This window comes from Meriones unguiculatus, chromosome 17, assembly GCF_030254825.1.
Source record: "Meriones unguiculatus strain TT.TT164.6M chromosome 17, Bangor_MerUng_6.1, whole genome shotgun sequence".
NCBI lineage: Eukaryota > Metazoa > Chordata > Mammalia > Rodentia > Muridae > Meriones > Meriones unguiculatus.
The window spans coordinates 11913313-11929921 of NC_083364.1; the positions used below are offsets into that span (position 1 = coordinate 11913313).

General features: G+C 44.9%; 2 protein-coding genes across 2 annotated transcripts; both read right to left on the minus strand.

Annotated features, from left to right (window-relative positions):
* Window positions 1-380: 380 nt before the first annotated feature.
* Window positions 381-1100, minus strand: LOC132648694 (sentrin-specific protease 2-like; the record flags this gene model as incomplete). Its single annotated transcript, XM_060370906.1, has 1 exon — window positions 381-1100. A coding segment is annotated over one exon (720 nt), but the record flags the coding sequence as incomplete, so codon positions are not given.
* A 13954-nt stretch (window positions 1101-15054) lies between these two features.
* LOC132648475 (sentrin-specific protease 2-like) lies at window positions 15055-15711 on the minus strand. The gene has a single exon (XM_060369996.1). It carries the CDS (start codon window positions 15709-15711, stop codon window positions 15055-15057), a length of 657 nt encoding a protein of 218 aa, XP_060225979.1.
* Between the last annotated feature and the right edge of the window lie 898 nt (window positions 15712-16609).

Consider the following 16609-nt stretch of genomic DNA (forward strand, 5'->3'; position numbering starts at 1 on the left):
ATGCAAACAAGCAGTCGAGAACGAAAGGCCGAAAATCGCCAGAAGCCATCCACTGCCAGTTAGCTAAAACTTGTGAACAAAAACAGCAAAATTCAATCCAGCGTCGACCTCAGTCACAGATAAATCTCAAAAGCCGCGTGCTTGTGAGCATGCGCTGTGCAGTCCGGATAGTTTCTAACTTTCGGTGGGCACACGTGTCTTCTGTTGTTGTTGTTGTTCTGTCCCGACAGGGTTTGTCTGTGCAGCCGCGGCTGTCCTGGCCGCAGTCTTTACACTCAGAACTTGTTCAAGGCTCTTCCACACCCAGTACCTGCAGTCCTTAGCCTCACCTGGGAAAGAGCTCGGAGCAGCTGCCTCGCAGTGGCCGCCAGGGGGCGCTGCTACAGTAAGCGCTTGTGCAGGATCTCCCACACCATCTTCTTCCTGAAAAGAGGCATGTGCTGCTGGGAGAAGGTGATGGGCTGGCCCCTGGAAATGTAATCTGCATATTTACAGGCGAACACGCCGCAGTCGCCCCCGTTCAGCTGCTGAGGAATCTCCTCTGCCGACATGCTGTGTTGCTTCCACTCCACAGGGCTCAGGTCGCTGTTCCTTCTCGCTTTGCTCTCCTCCCGCAGATAGCAGAAAAGCAGCTCAAGGATGTCGGGTCTCTTCTGTCCCGTGGAGTCCATGTAGACAATACTCTTCTTTCTTAAGTCTGTGACCGCCAGGCTCCAGTGCATGCCCAGGTGAACTGGGACCAGGAGAAGTTCCTTGGCAAAGATGTTTACTGCCCGGGTCCATCTTCTGACTGACCTGTAGCCACCAGACTTTAACTTGGTGTAAAAGAAGGTATTAAATGCGTGAAGTGCCGGGTAGCCTTGACTTTGATTTCTTTCCATGAGAAGATTCATGTAAAAATTGATGACTTTGTCGTTGAGCCACTGGGTGTTCCTTAGGGTCCACAGGTCTCCTCGAGTCATTTGCAGTTTGAAGGCACAGCTCAAGATCTCATCTTTTGACCCAGGGCCTAGCGCACTGCTGATTTCTTTCTCCATGTCCACTGTGACAGCAGGACCACGGTCCAGCCCTCTGCCCTTCTCTTGGTCTTCAAGAGCCTTTTTCTTGACCTCAGGTGTTGACACTTTGCTGCTGGGCATGCCATTGCTGACACTGTCTGTGCAGATTTGAGGTGTTTCCGATTCATGATTCTGCCCTTCAGCACAACCTTTGAGAGTCTTGGAGGTGTCCATGGTGCTTGTGTGAGTGCTGTGAGGGCCAGAGCTCACGGGGACGTCAGGTTGGAGGAGTTCCAACAGCCCTGGGCACTTTTCATTGTGGTGTTTCTCAACTTCTTCCTCCCTGTTGCTGTGGGGGGGCTTGAGACCCTGGCCTCCACCCACAGACTCCTCAGTCACAGCCTCTTCTGGGGGGCCTTTGGCACACTCTGGGGCCATTAGCTGTAACGGACCCTTTTCCTGGGGTGACCATATTCGGCTCTTGTCAGGCTCTTCATCCCCAAGCTCTGTTTCATGCTGTTCCTGTTGCAGCTTCTTCCACGACTGGACTGGCTCTTCTGAGCACACATCATCCTCTTCCTCTTCTTGGCGTTTCCTCTTCTGGCCTTTCTCTGGCTGTTCAGGGCTTATCGTTTTAGCCTGCTTGCAAGGCTGCCTTATAGAGGGACTACTTGTATTGTCTTTGCTCAGCTGTTGGCTGCCGGCCATGACACAGCTTTCCGATGTCCAAGTCAAAGTGCAGGTCAGCTGGGCGTTCTGTGGGAGTTCTTGGGTTGTCCTCTTGATGGCTGAAGGCACCTTAGTCTACTGGGAGATGTCTTATCCACACAAGATAAGGTGGTTCACGGTCAGAAACCGCAGGGGAAGAACACAGGTTTCCTTTGGCGCTGGGGTCAGTTAGGCCACCAAGACAGAAGGAGGTCGCAGTGTCAAAGGACACTTCTCACATAGCTGATCTTCTCTAATCTTGTCTTTCGGGTGGCATTTCCTCAGTCCCCCTAAAGAAAGGTCTGTGGAGTTCCCACTCTGCGTTTTGTTTTTCCCTACTGAGGGAGAAGGATCGCTCTAGGGCACAAGGAGCCTCTGTAGAACCTGAAATTGTGGAAATCACAATGATTGTCAGAGTCTTTCAGCCAAAGACAGCAGTCAACACACGTTAGAAGCAAGACTACTGTGTGCCTCCTCCACTGTCACCAAGGATCTGGAAGGCCAGTTTCCACAAAAAACTGTGGTTTATGATGTGGTTTTATGCACCAGGGCAACATTCATTGGTGAATGGAGGCCCTGCCCACCATCGCCCAGGTCTAGGGTCTTAAAGCTTGTTTTCATTCCTGGAATTCCTGTTGGAACTCCTGCTGGCTGAAGCAAACCCAAGATCAGTAAGAACTCAGAGGAGCAGAAGTTCAGCACATATCATGAATAAATAAATGTAAAAAACCCCCAAGTGCTGGGATTAAAAGCGGCAGCACCACTGCTTGGCTGGACAGATCTTTTCAGGATGACTCAGCAGAGATGGCTCCGTGGTGAAGAGTGATGCTTTTCTAGAAGACCACACATTGATTTCCAACCCTGTCTTTGCAGCTTACAATCACCTGTAACTCCAGTGCCAGGGGAGCTGACACTCTCTTCTGGCTTTAAGCAGGAAACGCACACACACACACACACACACACACACATACACACACTGCTCTTAAATATGTGAGAGTAAAACACTCATACACATTAAAAATAAATCTTAAAAAAAAAAAGCTAGGATTTGTACTAAGCCTATTTCTCTTTTTCCCCCCAGAAAAACAGTGTACCGGAGAACTAAGTAAAAATCATTGCTAAAATGTACAAAACAAAATTAGAAAAAAATGTAATAAATGAAAAGATAGTTATCCTTTCTAAAAGCTTTTAGAAATAGTTTGAGAAGCTTCTATGTTCTTAAACCTTGAAAGACAGAGACCAAACCATGTGTTTAAACCTGCTTGTAGCTGCTTTTCTCACACCCAAAAATCTAGACACATAACCATATCTCCATAAAACTCATATAACATGTGATTGATCAGTGGCGAAGCTTTGTAGATTATATATGATTTGATCGTTGCCAAACAGAACGGAGGACCAAGGAGATGGCTCAGCCCGGTTAGCTGCTCCCTGGCAACTCTGACCAGTTCAGGGCAATTCCTGAGTCACTCAAAATAAAAGACAGAACCCAGTCACCCAAATTATTCTCCGACCTCCACGTGTGCTGCGGCAAGCCAACAGTTGCCGCACCCCCAATGCAAATAAATAATGAACTGCAATAAACCCTGCCAGGTGAGCAAAGAGAGTGGCATTTTATCCTAGTGGATCGCGGTGGAATGTCCATGCCTCTCACCCTGCAAATTCAGGCAACGGCCACAAGAGGGCAGAGAGAAACCACAGAGAAGAGCGCGCCTCTCAGCTCTTTCCTGCCTTCCTCTCTGACCCAAAGGAGCTTCTCAGAGCAGAGAACTTCAGGGGCAGAACCAAAGCATCTGGACAACTGGGCTCCCCTTGATTACAAGGCTGGCAGGTTTAGTCAGGGATCTCGAGAGTAACAGAACACACACACACACACACACACACACACGATAGATAGATAGATAGATAGATAGATAGATAGATAGACAGACAGACAGACAGATAGATGAGTTTAGATAGATGACTTACAGGCTGAAGTCCATCTAGTCCAGAGATGGCTGCCTATGAATGGAAGGTCCAAAAGTCCAGTAGTTTTTCAGTCCATGAGTGTGGATGTCTCAGCTGGTCTTCAGTAAAGGCTAGAATTCTACACAAGTAGACCGCAAGGACAGTGAAGGAATGGACTTCTTCTCAGTGAGGCAGTAACAGGCAAATAGCAAAAGCTCCCTAGTTCCAGCGCCTTTTATAGAGGCTTCTAGCGGAAGGTGTTGCCTGGATTAGAGGCTCGGCTTCCCTCTTCAAAGATGCGGATTAAAATTAAGCAAGGAATCCCTCACAGGTGTGCCTTTGCATTTTGGGGTTTTACATAATACCAGATAATTGGAATCCAGTTGACAGTCAAGAATGGCCGTCTCAGCTGCCTTTCCAAGCCCCACTTCATGTTCTGGACACAGTTTGACATTTTTGACATTTAACCTTGTGTTCTTTCTTTCTGTAGATTCTGGTGTGTGTTTGTCTGTGTTCACGTGTGTACGTGTGTGCATATGTGTGTGTGTGCCTGTGTGCAGGCTCTCTCAAAGAAGTCAGCATGTGTGGGTTGAGTTGTGGGGCAGCAGAGCTGGGTTGGAGTGGAGTGGAGCTCAGTTGGTGGAACGCATGGTCCAGCAAATAAGAACCCTGGGTTTGCTTCCCAGACCACACACAACTGCATGTTATGTGGCTCGCCTCTTCTCCTAGCGCTCTGGAAGCAGAGGCAGGAGAACCACAAGTTCAAGGTCATCTTAAGCAGTATAGGGCTTTCACAGTCTGCCTTGGATACAAAGAGCCCCGAATGATAAAATATAGGATATAGGAAGGGAGGTTGTAGATCAGCAATTACTGAGCGTATGCCGTGCATAAACAAAGGCCACGGTTTAATCCCTACCAGCTTCAAGATCCCCGAAGTTTGTTCACTCTACGAAGCTGGCTGTCTAAGCTGGTCCTCAGTATATGTTGAAATCCCAAAGAAGTAGGCTACAATGCCAGTGAAGAAATGCCTCAGCAGCAAGATGGATGAACTTTCCAGACAGAGGGAGAGTGAGCAGACAAAAGACAAAGACTCCCTTCTTCCAGGATCTTTTATGCAGGCTTCCACTGGAAGGTGTGGCCCAAATTTAGGGTGGGTCATCTCACCCCAAAGCATCCCTCTCAAATAACCCAGTCCAGGAAAATCCCGTCTGAAGGGGACCAGCTTCATGGAGGGCAAACCGATTAGATGCCCAGTGCAGAACAGCCTCCTGGAAGCTCCTCACACCAGCAACGTTTTATGGACTTAGCAGGTTATATTTGGGATTATGCATACTGATATACATATTTGCAATGCCATAACAACTAATGAAAGGAGAGGAGGCCATGGATCTGAAGCAGAGTGGGAGGGGAAATGCCAGGGTGTGGAGGGAGGAAATGGAAGGGAGAAATGTAATTATAGTATAATTTCAAAAATCTTTTTAGAAAGTTAAAAAAAAGAAAAAAAAGAAGGTTCTAAACTAAAAAAAAAAAAAATTAAAAAAAAAAAGGAAAGAAAATTCCTGACAGATGTGCCCAGGTGCTTGAGTTTTAGTTGATTCCAGATGTGATCAAGTTGACAACCCAAGATTACTCATCGTACATGACATGCACACAATGGAAGAATTTTCATATGAAGAAAAATTATGGCTGAACATGGATAAGGTATGTCAAGTGAAATAAACCTGATAAATGTTGTATTATCTCACCTCTGTGAGATAATATAATCTGAAAATCTCTGGTTCATGGAAGAGAAGAATACAATGATGGTTTCCCAAGTCTGGGATGCGAGCAAAAGGAGGGGAAGACAGACCTCCGACACAGGTTATCAGAAGTACTCATCTTGCGTGCCTGAACCTGCTTCCCAGTGGCAAGGTGTTACAGGTCCACAGGAAAGAGCAGACAGCAGGAAGCAAGAGTCAATCCGGGCTCAGGAAGATGTGTGCTGGGATTACATCCTCGTTATGTCTGATTTACAGAATCTTTAGCCTCCAGATTCCATTTAGGAATATTAGGGCAATATTGGTGTCATCTTGTGGGGTTCTTGTTAGAATGTGTGCAAAATGCTCACTTTAGCGAGTAATCCCCAAACGTGGAAATGTTAAGCCACGAACACTCAACATGTCGTATGGATTGCTGAGTGAACACAGTGGTAGTTAATGTTGTCAACTTGTGGGGGTCCAGAGGCATCCGGAGACAAACCTGTAGGCATGACTGTGAGGGATTACCTACCTGGGAAAACCCACCTTAACCTTGTGTGGGGCTCTATTCCATAGGCTGCGCTCCTGGACTGAATAAAAAGCTAAGCAAAACTGACTATGAGCATTTAATTCTCTCAAGATCGAACAAAATACCCCAGGTTTCCCCTGAAATCCCTTCCCCAGGATGGACTGGAATGCAGAATAAAACCCGTTATCTCTTGTGCTGTTTCTCATGGGATACCTTAACACAACTTCCAGGTAAATTTGCATTACAGAGACCCTGGTGAAATCAAGCGTGGGTAAGGCATTGTCTCTCATTTTTAAAATGTTTCCTGTTAAAGTTTGTTGAAGCTCAGTGTGGTGGTCGAGGAGAGGAGGCACCATGAGTTTGAGGGCAGCTGAGCTACACAGCATCTCTCTCAACAGGAACAGCAAGAGGCTGAGGCTGTAGGCTGATGCTTCCTGTGGCACCTATGCTGTTCTCAACCCACGGGAGAAAGCACCCCTCCTTTCTTAGCCTCTAGATGCTTCAACTATAGGCCCAAGGTGGTTTGGGTTTGTCCCCATAGGCTCTGCTGTTTGAGTGTTAGGCCTCTTTCTGTTTGTTTGTCTCTCCGTTGCTGTCTCAGTATGGAAGCCCTCACTGCCGCTCCACCCCCATAACTGCCTGCCACCCTGTGTGACACTGTGGTGGTCATGGACTCACCCTCCGAACCTGTGAGCAAGCCCCCGGGGAAAGGCTTTCTTTTGTAAGCTGCCTTGGTCATGGTGTCTCTTTACAGCAACAGAAGAGTGACTAAGACAAGGCCTAAGCCAGAGGCCCTTCTGTTAAGCAATTCTAAATAATCATCTCAATAAGAGGTTATTCCATTCCAGGGATCTAAGAACTAACACATTTTAAAGATGAGGAAACTGAGGCCTAGGTAGGTAGTGATTTTTTTTTTTAATATACTATTTAGCAGCAGAGCTAGGATTCACCCCTGAGCCCTCTGTACCTCCAACTCCGTTCTGGGCTCAGGCAACAATTCCTCTCTAGTAGTTCAGTCTCTTCTCTCACATTGCTTTTCTCAGGTACAAATACGGAATAAACACCAACAGCACCATGGGTGATAGGAATCCCAGGTCCAGGCTAGAGAGATGGCTCCGAGTTCAAGAGCACTGGCTGCTTTTCTAAAGGTCCTGAGTTCAATTCCCAGCAATCACATGGTGGCTCACAACCATCTATCATGAGATCTGGTGCCCTCTTCTGGCCCGCTGACACACATGCAGGCAGATTACTGCATAATAGATAAATAAATAAATCTTTTTAAAAAATGGGGTATTCGCATTACCTTAGAAAAATATGAAATGAAGAATTCCAGTTCCATTTAAATGGATCCCACTTACATGTAACTTTGATTGTGACCCCCTCAGGCTGCCTGTGTCAGCTCTTGCTCTCCCCAGGCTGACCCATCCTTTCTCTGCCAGTTATCATTACAGGACACCAATCTCATCAGGGTACTTCTCTGCTTAAAAGGCTCCCAGTGCTCTGCCCGGCACAGGAGGGCTCCCTTGCGCTGGGCATTCTGGAGCTTCTCTGTACACCGGCTCCTTTGTCAGATCCACATGCCATCGGGGCAGCCCAGAACTTTGTTTCAGACCCCGAGGGCTCAACGGTGAGTCCTAGCCCCGCCCCCCACTTCCTCGCTTCAAAAAAAATCACAGTCTAACCTCATGTGCAGTACACAGAAAAACAAGTCCTTTGGTGCTGGAGCCCAGCTGCCATTCTCATTCCATTCTCAAGACCACAGCCAGATTGATTGTTAAAATGTTTATTGCTTATGTCGTTCCCTCATCAGAACACTACAGGTCAGTCTTCTGTGAGCAGACGTTATAGTTTTTGACTGCTCACCTCAGTTCCTCTACTTCCACCTTGCTGGCCTCCCTACCAGTTCTTGGGCATACCAAGCACAAGCATGACCTTCATCTTTGTTTATTCTCTACTCTTCCCCACGTCTGCACTAGCCTGCCTGTTCACATACAGCTCTTGATTCTGAGCCCTTGACAGTGAAACATTCAGTAATCACCCATAGGAAAATGCAGCCCTGTCACTCCAGAAGCCCCTCTGTGCTTTTCCTCACAGGGCTTTAGACTTTCTAGAATATGTCCTGACTTAACTCAAAGACCTAATGCCCACCACTGGATACAGCACAGCTGCATCAGAGTAAGATAAGAGGACACAGCACTAGGGAAATAAGATTGAATGAATACACCCATTCGAAGATTGATCACCGGGTATTTTTAAATATACAGCAATAAAATGTTCAGATTATTTTCAAATGTTCAAAACAAAAAACTTGTTTTAGGCAGTCTCATGTAGCACAGGCTGGCCTCAAACTCGGTATTTAGCCCAGGATGATGTTAAACTCCTGATTCTTCCTATGCCTCCCAACTTGTAGAATTAGAGAATTATATACCCAGTTTATGGATAGATGATGATCAATACTAGGTCTGAGTTCTAGCAGCTGGGCTATACCCACACCCCCAAACCTTAAAGAAGTTTTAAGAAATGTGTTTGGTCCAACATTTTCAATGCCTCTCATATTTATCATCTCTATGATGTGTTCACATTTTTGATAACTGACATTAAAAGATTTGCTTCAAAAAAGATGCCATAGGAAAGTAAAACCTTACAGGGATTTCTTTGTTGTTTGTTTAATTTCCTAGGTGGCAGCCTCAGGAGACAAATGAAAGTCTTAAGAATTACCAAGATGCTTTGCTTCAGAGTGACCTCACTTTGTGTCCTGTAGGAGTGAACACAGAGTGTTACAGAATATATGAGGCCTGCTCGTTTGGCTCCATTCCTGTGGTAGAAGATGTGATGACAGCTGGCCACTGTGGAAACATGTCCAGTCACCACAGCACTCCTCTGCAGTTACTCAAGGCCATGGGTGCCCCCTTTATCTTCATCAAGGACTGGAAGGAGCTTCCTGCCATTTTAGAAAAGGAGAAGACTGTAACTTTACAAGAAAAGTTTCAAAGAAGAAAAATGTTACTTCACTGGTACCAACACTTCAAAACAGAACTAAAGTGGAAATTTACTAATATTTTAGAAAGCTCATTTTTTATAAATAATAAAGTTTAATCATACCTAACTGTAAGTGTGTGTTCTTAAGTGTGAATATGTACAGCACTTGATAATGTGGCTCCATCAACTCAGTTTCACAGAAGGGACCAAATGTTCTCCTTTTTGGCTACTGCTGTATACAAGATCAAAGAAATGGCGATATTTTACTGAGGCTGACCTGGCAAGATACTTAAGTGGTTAAAGGGTGCTTACTGCCAAGGCTGATGAGCTAAGTTCAGTCCCCCAGAAACCACACGGTAGGAGAGAAGTGAGTCTCATGTGCTGTCATGTGACCACCCCACCAGCATGCACACACAAACACATCAAATAGGTGGATAGATAGATTGGTGGATGGATGGATAGATAGACAGGTGACTCAGGTTCAGTTCTACCGAGATCAAGAAGCCAGCATTTACTGACTGTGCTCACTGACTTTAACCCACTTTAGGTGCTGGAGTGCTGGCTCAGTGTTTGAAAGTGCTCACTATTCTTGCATATAGCCTGAGTTCAGTGCCCAGCATGCATGGCACACACTCAGCCATCTGTAAGTATTGCTCAGTAGGTCCTGACATGTTCTTCTGTCTTCCATGCACACAAGTGCATATGACACATTAAAATAAAGAACTAACTGATAGAGTACTATTTACTAGGGCTGACATCTGGTCATGTCAGTAGCAGGATATATGCTGAACAATGGTACAAAGTTATATTATGTCAATGAATTTAATGGCTCTACTATACAACATGGAAATTATTTTAATATAATTGAAAGGTGCCTGAGTGGATGTTATGTGCTTTCACAAACTGTATCAACTCTGAGGTGATTTGTATGTGAATTAGCAAGTTGTGGCTAGTACACAATGTATATAGTCCCAAAACATTGCACTTGATAACACGTTCTATTTTATATACCAATATTAGAAATTGCAAACTTTAGGGAAACAGCATCATATGTTAAAACACTGGTTATTGCAGTCAGAAAAAAAAATAAAAAACTTGTTTCCATGAGGATTTTTGGGGGAGCTTGAGGGAATTTAAAAGGTGATCTAAAATCTTTTACAACGGGTTCTGCTGAAATCATGCTAAAAGTTCAATAGTACTATTATTCAAGTAAATACCTTTCACAACTTGTCCAGACCAACAGCTACAGCTGTGTTCAGTCAACATAAAATCAGATACACTGAACCAGATAGAAGAAAAAGCAGGCAACAGCTCTGTACTTACTGGCACAGGAGATGAATTTCTGAACAGAACACCAATCGCACAGGCAATAGGATAAATGGGACCTCATGAAACTGGAAAACTTCTGTAATACAAAGGACACTATCAATTAAATTAGCACCCTACAGAATGCAAAAAGATTTTTAACAACTCCACATCTGATGGAAGACTAATATCCAAAATATGTAAAGAACTCAAGAAACTAGATAACAAAAAAAGCAAATAATCCAATTAAAAATGGAGCAGGGGCTACAGGTTAGTCAAAAGATGGATGCAGGCACTAAACCTCTTCACAAAGGAACTTATTCTGGTCCCAGTTGACAATGTGATCAACTGCTTGAGCTCCAGCTACCAACTAGGTCTTCCTATATATATATATATATATATCAACTATACCCTTGAATTGTGGAATACAGAATGAACTCTCTCCTTGCTTTGTCAAAATATTTTTTCATAGTAAACAAGAAAAGGAACTAATACGGAAAATTGGTACTGGGAGTTGGGCTGTTGTTACAATACCCTGACCATGTGATTCTTAATACTTTGGAAGTGAGTTGCAGAAGAAATGTGGAAGATTGGAGAACTTCAGGCGACAAAGCCCTCAAGTGCTGTAATGAGAACGTGATGTAGGATGCTTGAATGACAGGAATGCTGATGGGTTATCCCCTAGCTATCTGCTCCCTAGGTTGTGTCAGAAAATCTTGAATGCATCATAAAAGCAACAGTGGGAGCATAATCTTATAAAGTACGTTCTGGACATCTCTGGTCTTTATAAAATAAAGACTTCATAATACCATTATAAATTATGCAATGAACAGAAAAGGTTAAACTATTACATGTAAAACTGATTATTTTGAAACTGGAACTATTGAGGCTAAATACTAAATCACAGTGAGGATGTGAAGGGGAATAATACTCTTAATGAGTAACAAATTAATTTCAGTTTAATCTGTACCAAAAATGTTAAAGTAGCTTTAAGTTGAGTACCCTTTTTCGAATAAACAGTTCGGTACAGCACTTAAAATATGGCTGAGACTTATATTAAAAGATACCTGTGTTGAAAATGTACGTTTGGAAATACTTCACTCAACTTCCTAAAAGACAGATCTCCTTACTTTCAGAAAATAAAATGTTTTTATTTGTTTATCTATTTATTAAAATTTTAACAAAGAAGAGACTTCATTCAGATGCTAGCACCAGATACCCACGATGTGAAGACTGTGCCTTAGAGTGCTCTCAAGATGCAGTCCCAAGGTTCATTACTCATGAGTTTATAAAGGCTCACAGGCTGTGCCCATCCTGGCTTTGTGCACCTAGAGGCAGGAACACTGGCAGACTTCCTGCCTGCATGTCCTCAGACACCTCCATCTAGGTGCAGTCAAGGGCAAGCAAGCTTGTCCACAGGAGTGACCACACACTGTCTGTATCCTCCATGAACAAGACCAGGCAATCACAAGAACAACGCCTAGCATTCTGAGACCTCCTCTGTCCTTGGACAAGTAGGACTTACAGGCTAGACATGCTTTTTGTTTGATAGTTCTCTTAAGCACAGTAACTTTAAACATAATGTTCACCATCACTTCCATCCCCCACTTAAGTTGTATCCTGAGTCAAGTTCTTGACCCTGTGGTGTGTATCTGTGAAAGGAACAGGCTAGCTTTACAGGTTTCTTTATGAATTCTATACCCCATATTAATTAAACTAAGTTCTCCGGTAGTTTTCCAGAAAGCAGAAGGACAAGGAAAAAGGAGAAGTGGGTGAATGGGGACAAGACCCACCCTGCTGCAGAAGAATGTCCAGGCCTGCAGTATGAGATAGGGTGCCTGGCAACCGGTCCAGATGGCCACAGCTCCCCATCCAGGACATTCTGGGTGTAACTTGAAGATCAGATATCCACCAGATGTCGGGGGCAGGCCTGACTGGACGTGGGTGCCTAAAACGAACCGATGATATTAAAAGTCAACTACCCATAACCCCATTCACCCAATCCTGCACTGCCAAGCTTGCCACCCCCATGCCTCCCTTGCTTTTTCCTTTAAAAACCCCATGCCTTTTTCTCTCGGGGCTGTTCCCTGATGATTTGGAAAGCAGCCCCATCACTCACTGGCCTGAATAAATCTCTTCTGTTTGTGGCAATCCATCTCCAAGTTACCTTCATCTGTCTCTCTGGAAATTGGGCTCGTGGTGGGCCTAACACCTGTTCACACTGGGATTTAATAAATATCAGTATACTGGCACCGAGACCAAAATTTCTGTATCTAGTTAAGACATTTATGATGCACAAGCCAGCGATGATCAGCAGAAACAGAAGGGTCTGGTGTTCTGCAATAGCTGAAGACAGAGTTATCACCCGGAAAAACAAGGAAATGAGAATGGCAACCATGGGCTTCCCCTGTTCTGGGTCATTTTTTTGTCTGCAGTGTACAGGGTTTGTTTGTTTGCTTGTTTTTGTTTTTGTTTTTCTGAGAGTACAGGAATCTCTAATGATTGCTGAGTGGTTTGCATAGAACAACATTTTCTCTTACAGCCACACAATCACATCCTTGTTCTGCACAGAGTATGGTGAGTGCTCTATCATGTTGCAAAACTGCTTCATCTAATGGATCAACATGCTGATGGATCTTGATCTAGTTGGGTTTTACAGGTACCTTTTTTTTTTTTTTTTCAAACAAGGGAGCCTGGAGGTCAGTATGAGCTAGCCTGGTTTGTTGGGTAGGCACTCCAAGTAGCCATTTGTCTTCCTTGCCAGAGAGTTTCCTTTGGACTGAACCTTTTCAGTCTTTTGTTGAGGATAAGGGGTGACATAGATGATTTTGTAAATGGGCCTCAACTGAAATTAGGATGCCATTGTAGGGGCCCAGGAAGGCTGGAATGTTAACCAAAGCCTGGGAGGGGATTCATTCAGGAAATGGGGCACTCACTCATCAGAAGCATCTGGTTTCCTGATCAAGGTAAAAGACAGGAAGCAATCATGGCAGCTGGACTGGAGCACATCAGACTCTCCAATTTTGTGGACTGCCTGGGTCTTGGGTGCTGTAGATCACTTTTGGAGTGGTTTGTTTTCTGATTCTGGTTCCTGGGTGGTGAATGTCAGGTGGGTGGAAATCTGCCGAGACATATTCAGACTAGGGACAGAAGCTAAAGTTAAGGAACTTAAAGGAAACTCTTACAATTGGAGCCCCCCCCCCCAACCCACACACACACACACACATATTCCATCAGGAACAGGCAAAAGTTGGGGAATCTTAGTCTGTTGATTGTAGCTCAATTGACCTGTGACAGGTAGATAGATGCAAGTTGCAAACTCCGTGAGGCTCACATGAATTCTTTTAAGTTACAAAACATGAAATTCTGGAGCCTTCTACTTTTAAGTCATAATAAAAGCTTGGGGATTTAAAAAAAAAATTATCTGGGGTTAAAAACATCAACATTCTTTTCTTTGTCCAGAGGTCTGGACAGAGGTGGTTTTAACATGATGAGAAGTAATTTTAGGTATCAGAACTCCATTGATTACTATGTTAAAACTTTGAATTTTTGAAGTCTTGATATCACATATTTTTTGTTTTGGTTGTTCTGTTTGGTTTTTCAAGGCAGCCCTGGCTGCGATATTGAGCTTCTCCCAGGATGAGGACAGGTCTTGGCTAAAGTGCCCTGTCTTCACCTCAGAGGTTTGGAATGAGAGCAATCTCAGCATGCAGATGTATGAACAGGTTCCGGCTTACCCTGTTGGATCTTGTCTTGGACATCTGCTTTCCAGTTCTCTCGGACAACCTCACTACACCATGCAAGGAACAGCAGGCACAGGATCTTGCAAAGTATGTTCAAAAAACTCCAAACTTTATTAAATAAAAACTTTATATAATAACAACACAAATGTAAGATTTACTGCTAATAAAAAATTAAAGTTTCCTGTATAAAAATAGATTATCATGTAGTTGGCAATATTCACACTAAATATATTAAGTCTATACCAATAGTGGGGCTAAGGTGACAGAATATAAATATTAACATGACATATTAAATTTCAGCTTAATATATACAAAGAAAACATCTTCAAAAATAGCTTAAGAATATATATATATATAATATATAAAATATATTTTTATTTATATATAAATATTTGTTTATTTACATATATATAAATATATATTTATTTATTTTTTTGGAATAAACAGTTTAGTACAGCCCTCAGCAGGGTGAGGCTTCAAGGAGTCCCGGGTTTACAATGCACATCTAGCATTAGTTACTCCTCTCCTGAGAATAAAATAGATGTCTTTACTTCCAGGCTGGGAAGTATCTTGAGATGTCCCCGGCGCGTTTCTTACTTCTCCTGGATTGCTCGGATCCCGTGAACAGCAGCACACTGCGACGCTTCTGTAGTAGCACACAGTACCGGAAGGCAACCGGAGATTCACTTGGAGACAGGCAACTGGTGGCCTTCCTTTCAGAAATAACTAATGCAAACAAGCAGTCGAGAACGAAAGGCCGAAAATCGCCAGAAGCCATCCACTGCCAGTTAGCTAAAACTTGTGAACAAAAACAGCAAAATTCAATCCAGCGTCGACCTCAGTCACAGATAAATCTTGACAGCTGCGTGCTTGTGAGCATGCGCTGTGCAGGCCTGATAGTTTCTAACTTTCGGTGGGCACACGTGTCTTCTGTTGTTGTTGTTGTTCTGTCCCGACAGGGTTTCTCTGTGCAGCCGCGGCTGTCCTGGCCACAGTCTTTACACTCAGAACTTGTTCAAGGCTCTTCCACACCCAGTACCTGCAGTCCTTAGCCTCACCTGGGAAAGAGCTCGGAGCAGCTGCCTCGCAGTGGCCGCCAGGGGGCGCTGCTACAGTAAGCGCTTGTGCAGGATCTCCCACACCATCTTCTTCCTGAAAAGAGGCATGTGCTGCTGGGAGAAGGTGATGGGCTGGCCCCTGGAAATGTAATCTGCATATTTACAGGCGAACACGCCGCAGTCGCCCCCGTTCAGCTGCTGAGGAATCTCCTCTGCCGACATGCTGTGTTGCTTCCACTCCACAGGGCTCAGGTCGCTGTTCCTTCTCGCTTTGCTCTCCTCCCGCAGATAGCAGAAAAGCAGCTCAAGGATGTCGGGTCTCTTCTGTCCCGTGGAGTCCATGTAGACAATACTCTTCTTTCTTAAGTCTGTGACCGCCAGGCTCCAGTGCATGCCCAGGTGAACTGGGACCAGGAGAAGTTCCTTGGCAAAGATGTTTACTGCCCGGGTCCATCTTCTGACTGACCTGTAGCCACCAGACTTTAACTTGGTGTAAAAGAAGGTATTAAATGCGTGAAGTGCCGGGTAGCCTTGACTTTGATTTCTTTCCATGAGAAGATTCATGTAAAAATTGATGACTTTGTCGTTGAGCCACTGGGTGTTCCTTAGGGTCCACAGGTCTCCTCGAGTCATTTGCAGTTTGAAGGCACAGCTCAAGATCTCATCTTTTGACCCAGGGCCTAGTGCACTGCCGATTTCTTTCTCCATGTCCACTGTGACAGCAGGACCACGGTCCAGCCCTCTGCCCTTCTCTTGGTCTTCAAGAGCCTTTTTCTTGACCTCAGGTGTTGACACTTTGCTGCTGGGCATGCCATTGCTGACACTGTCTGTGCAGATTTGAGGTGTTTCCGATTCATGATTCTGCCCTTCAGCACAACCTTTGAGAGTCTTGGAGGTGTCCATGGTGCTTGTGTGAGTGCTGTGAGGGCCAGAGCTCACGGGGACGTCAGGTTGGAGGAGTTCCAACAGCCCTGGGCACTTTTCATTGTGGTGTTTCTCAACTTCTTCCTCCCTGTTGCTGTGGGGGGGCTTGAGACCCTGGCCTCCACCCACAGACTCCTCAGTCACAGCCTCTTCTGGGGGGCCTTTGGCACACTCTGGGGCCATTAGCTGTAACGGACCCTTTTCCTGGGGTGACCATATTCGGCTCTTGTCAGGCTCTTCATCCCCAAGCTCTGTTTCATGCTGTTCCTGTTGCAGCTTCTTCCACGACTGGACTGGCTCTTCTGAGCACACATCATCCTCTTCCTCTTCTTGGCGTTTCCTCTTCTGGCCTTTCTCTGGCTGTTCAGGGTTTATCGTTTTACCCTGCTTGCAAGGCTGCCTTATAGAGGGACTACTTGTATTGTCTTTGCTCAGCCGTTGGCTGCCGGCCATGACACAGCTTTCCGATGTCCAAGTCAAAGTGCAGGTCAGCTGGGCGTTCTGTGGGAGTTCTTGGGTTGTCCTCTTGATGGCTGAAGGCACCTTAGTCTACTGGGAGATGTCTTATCCACACAAGATAAGGTGGTTCACGGTCAGAAACCGCAGGGGAAGAACACAGGTTTCCTTTGGCGCTGGGGTCAGTTAGGCCACCAAGACAGAAGGAGGTCGCAGTGTCAAAGGA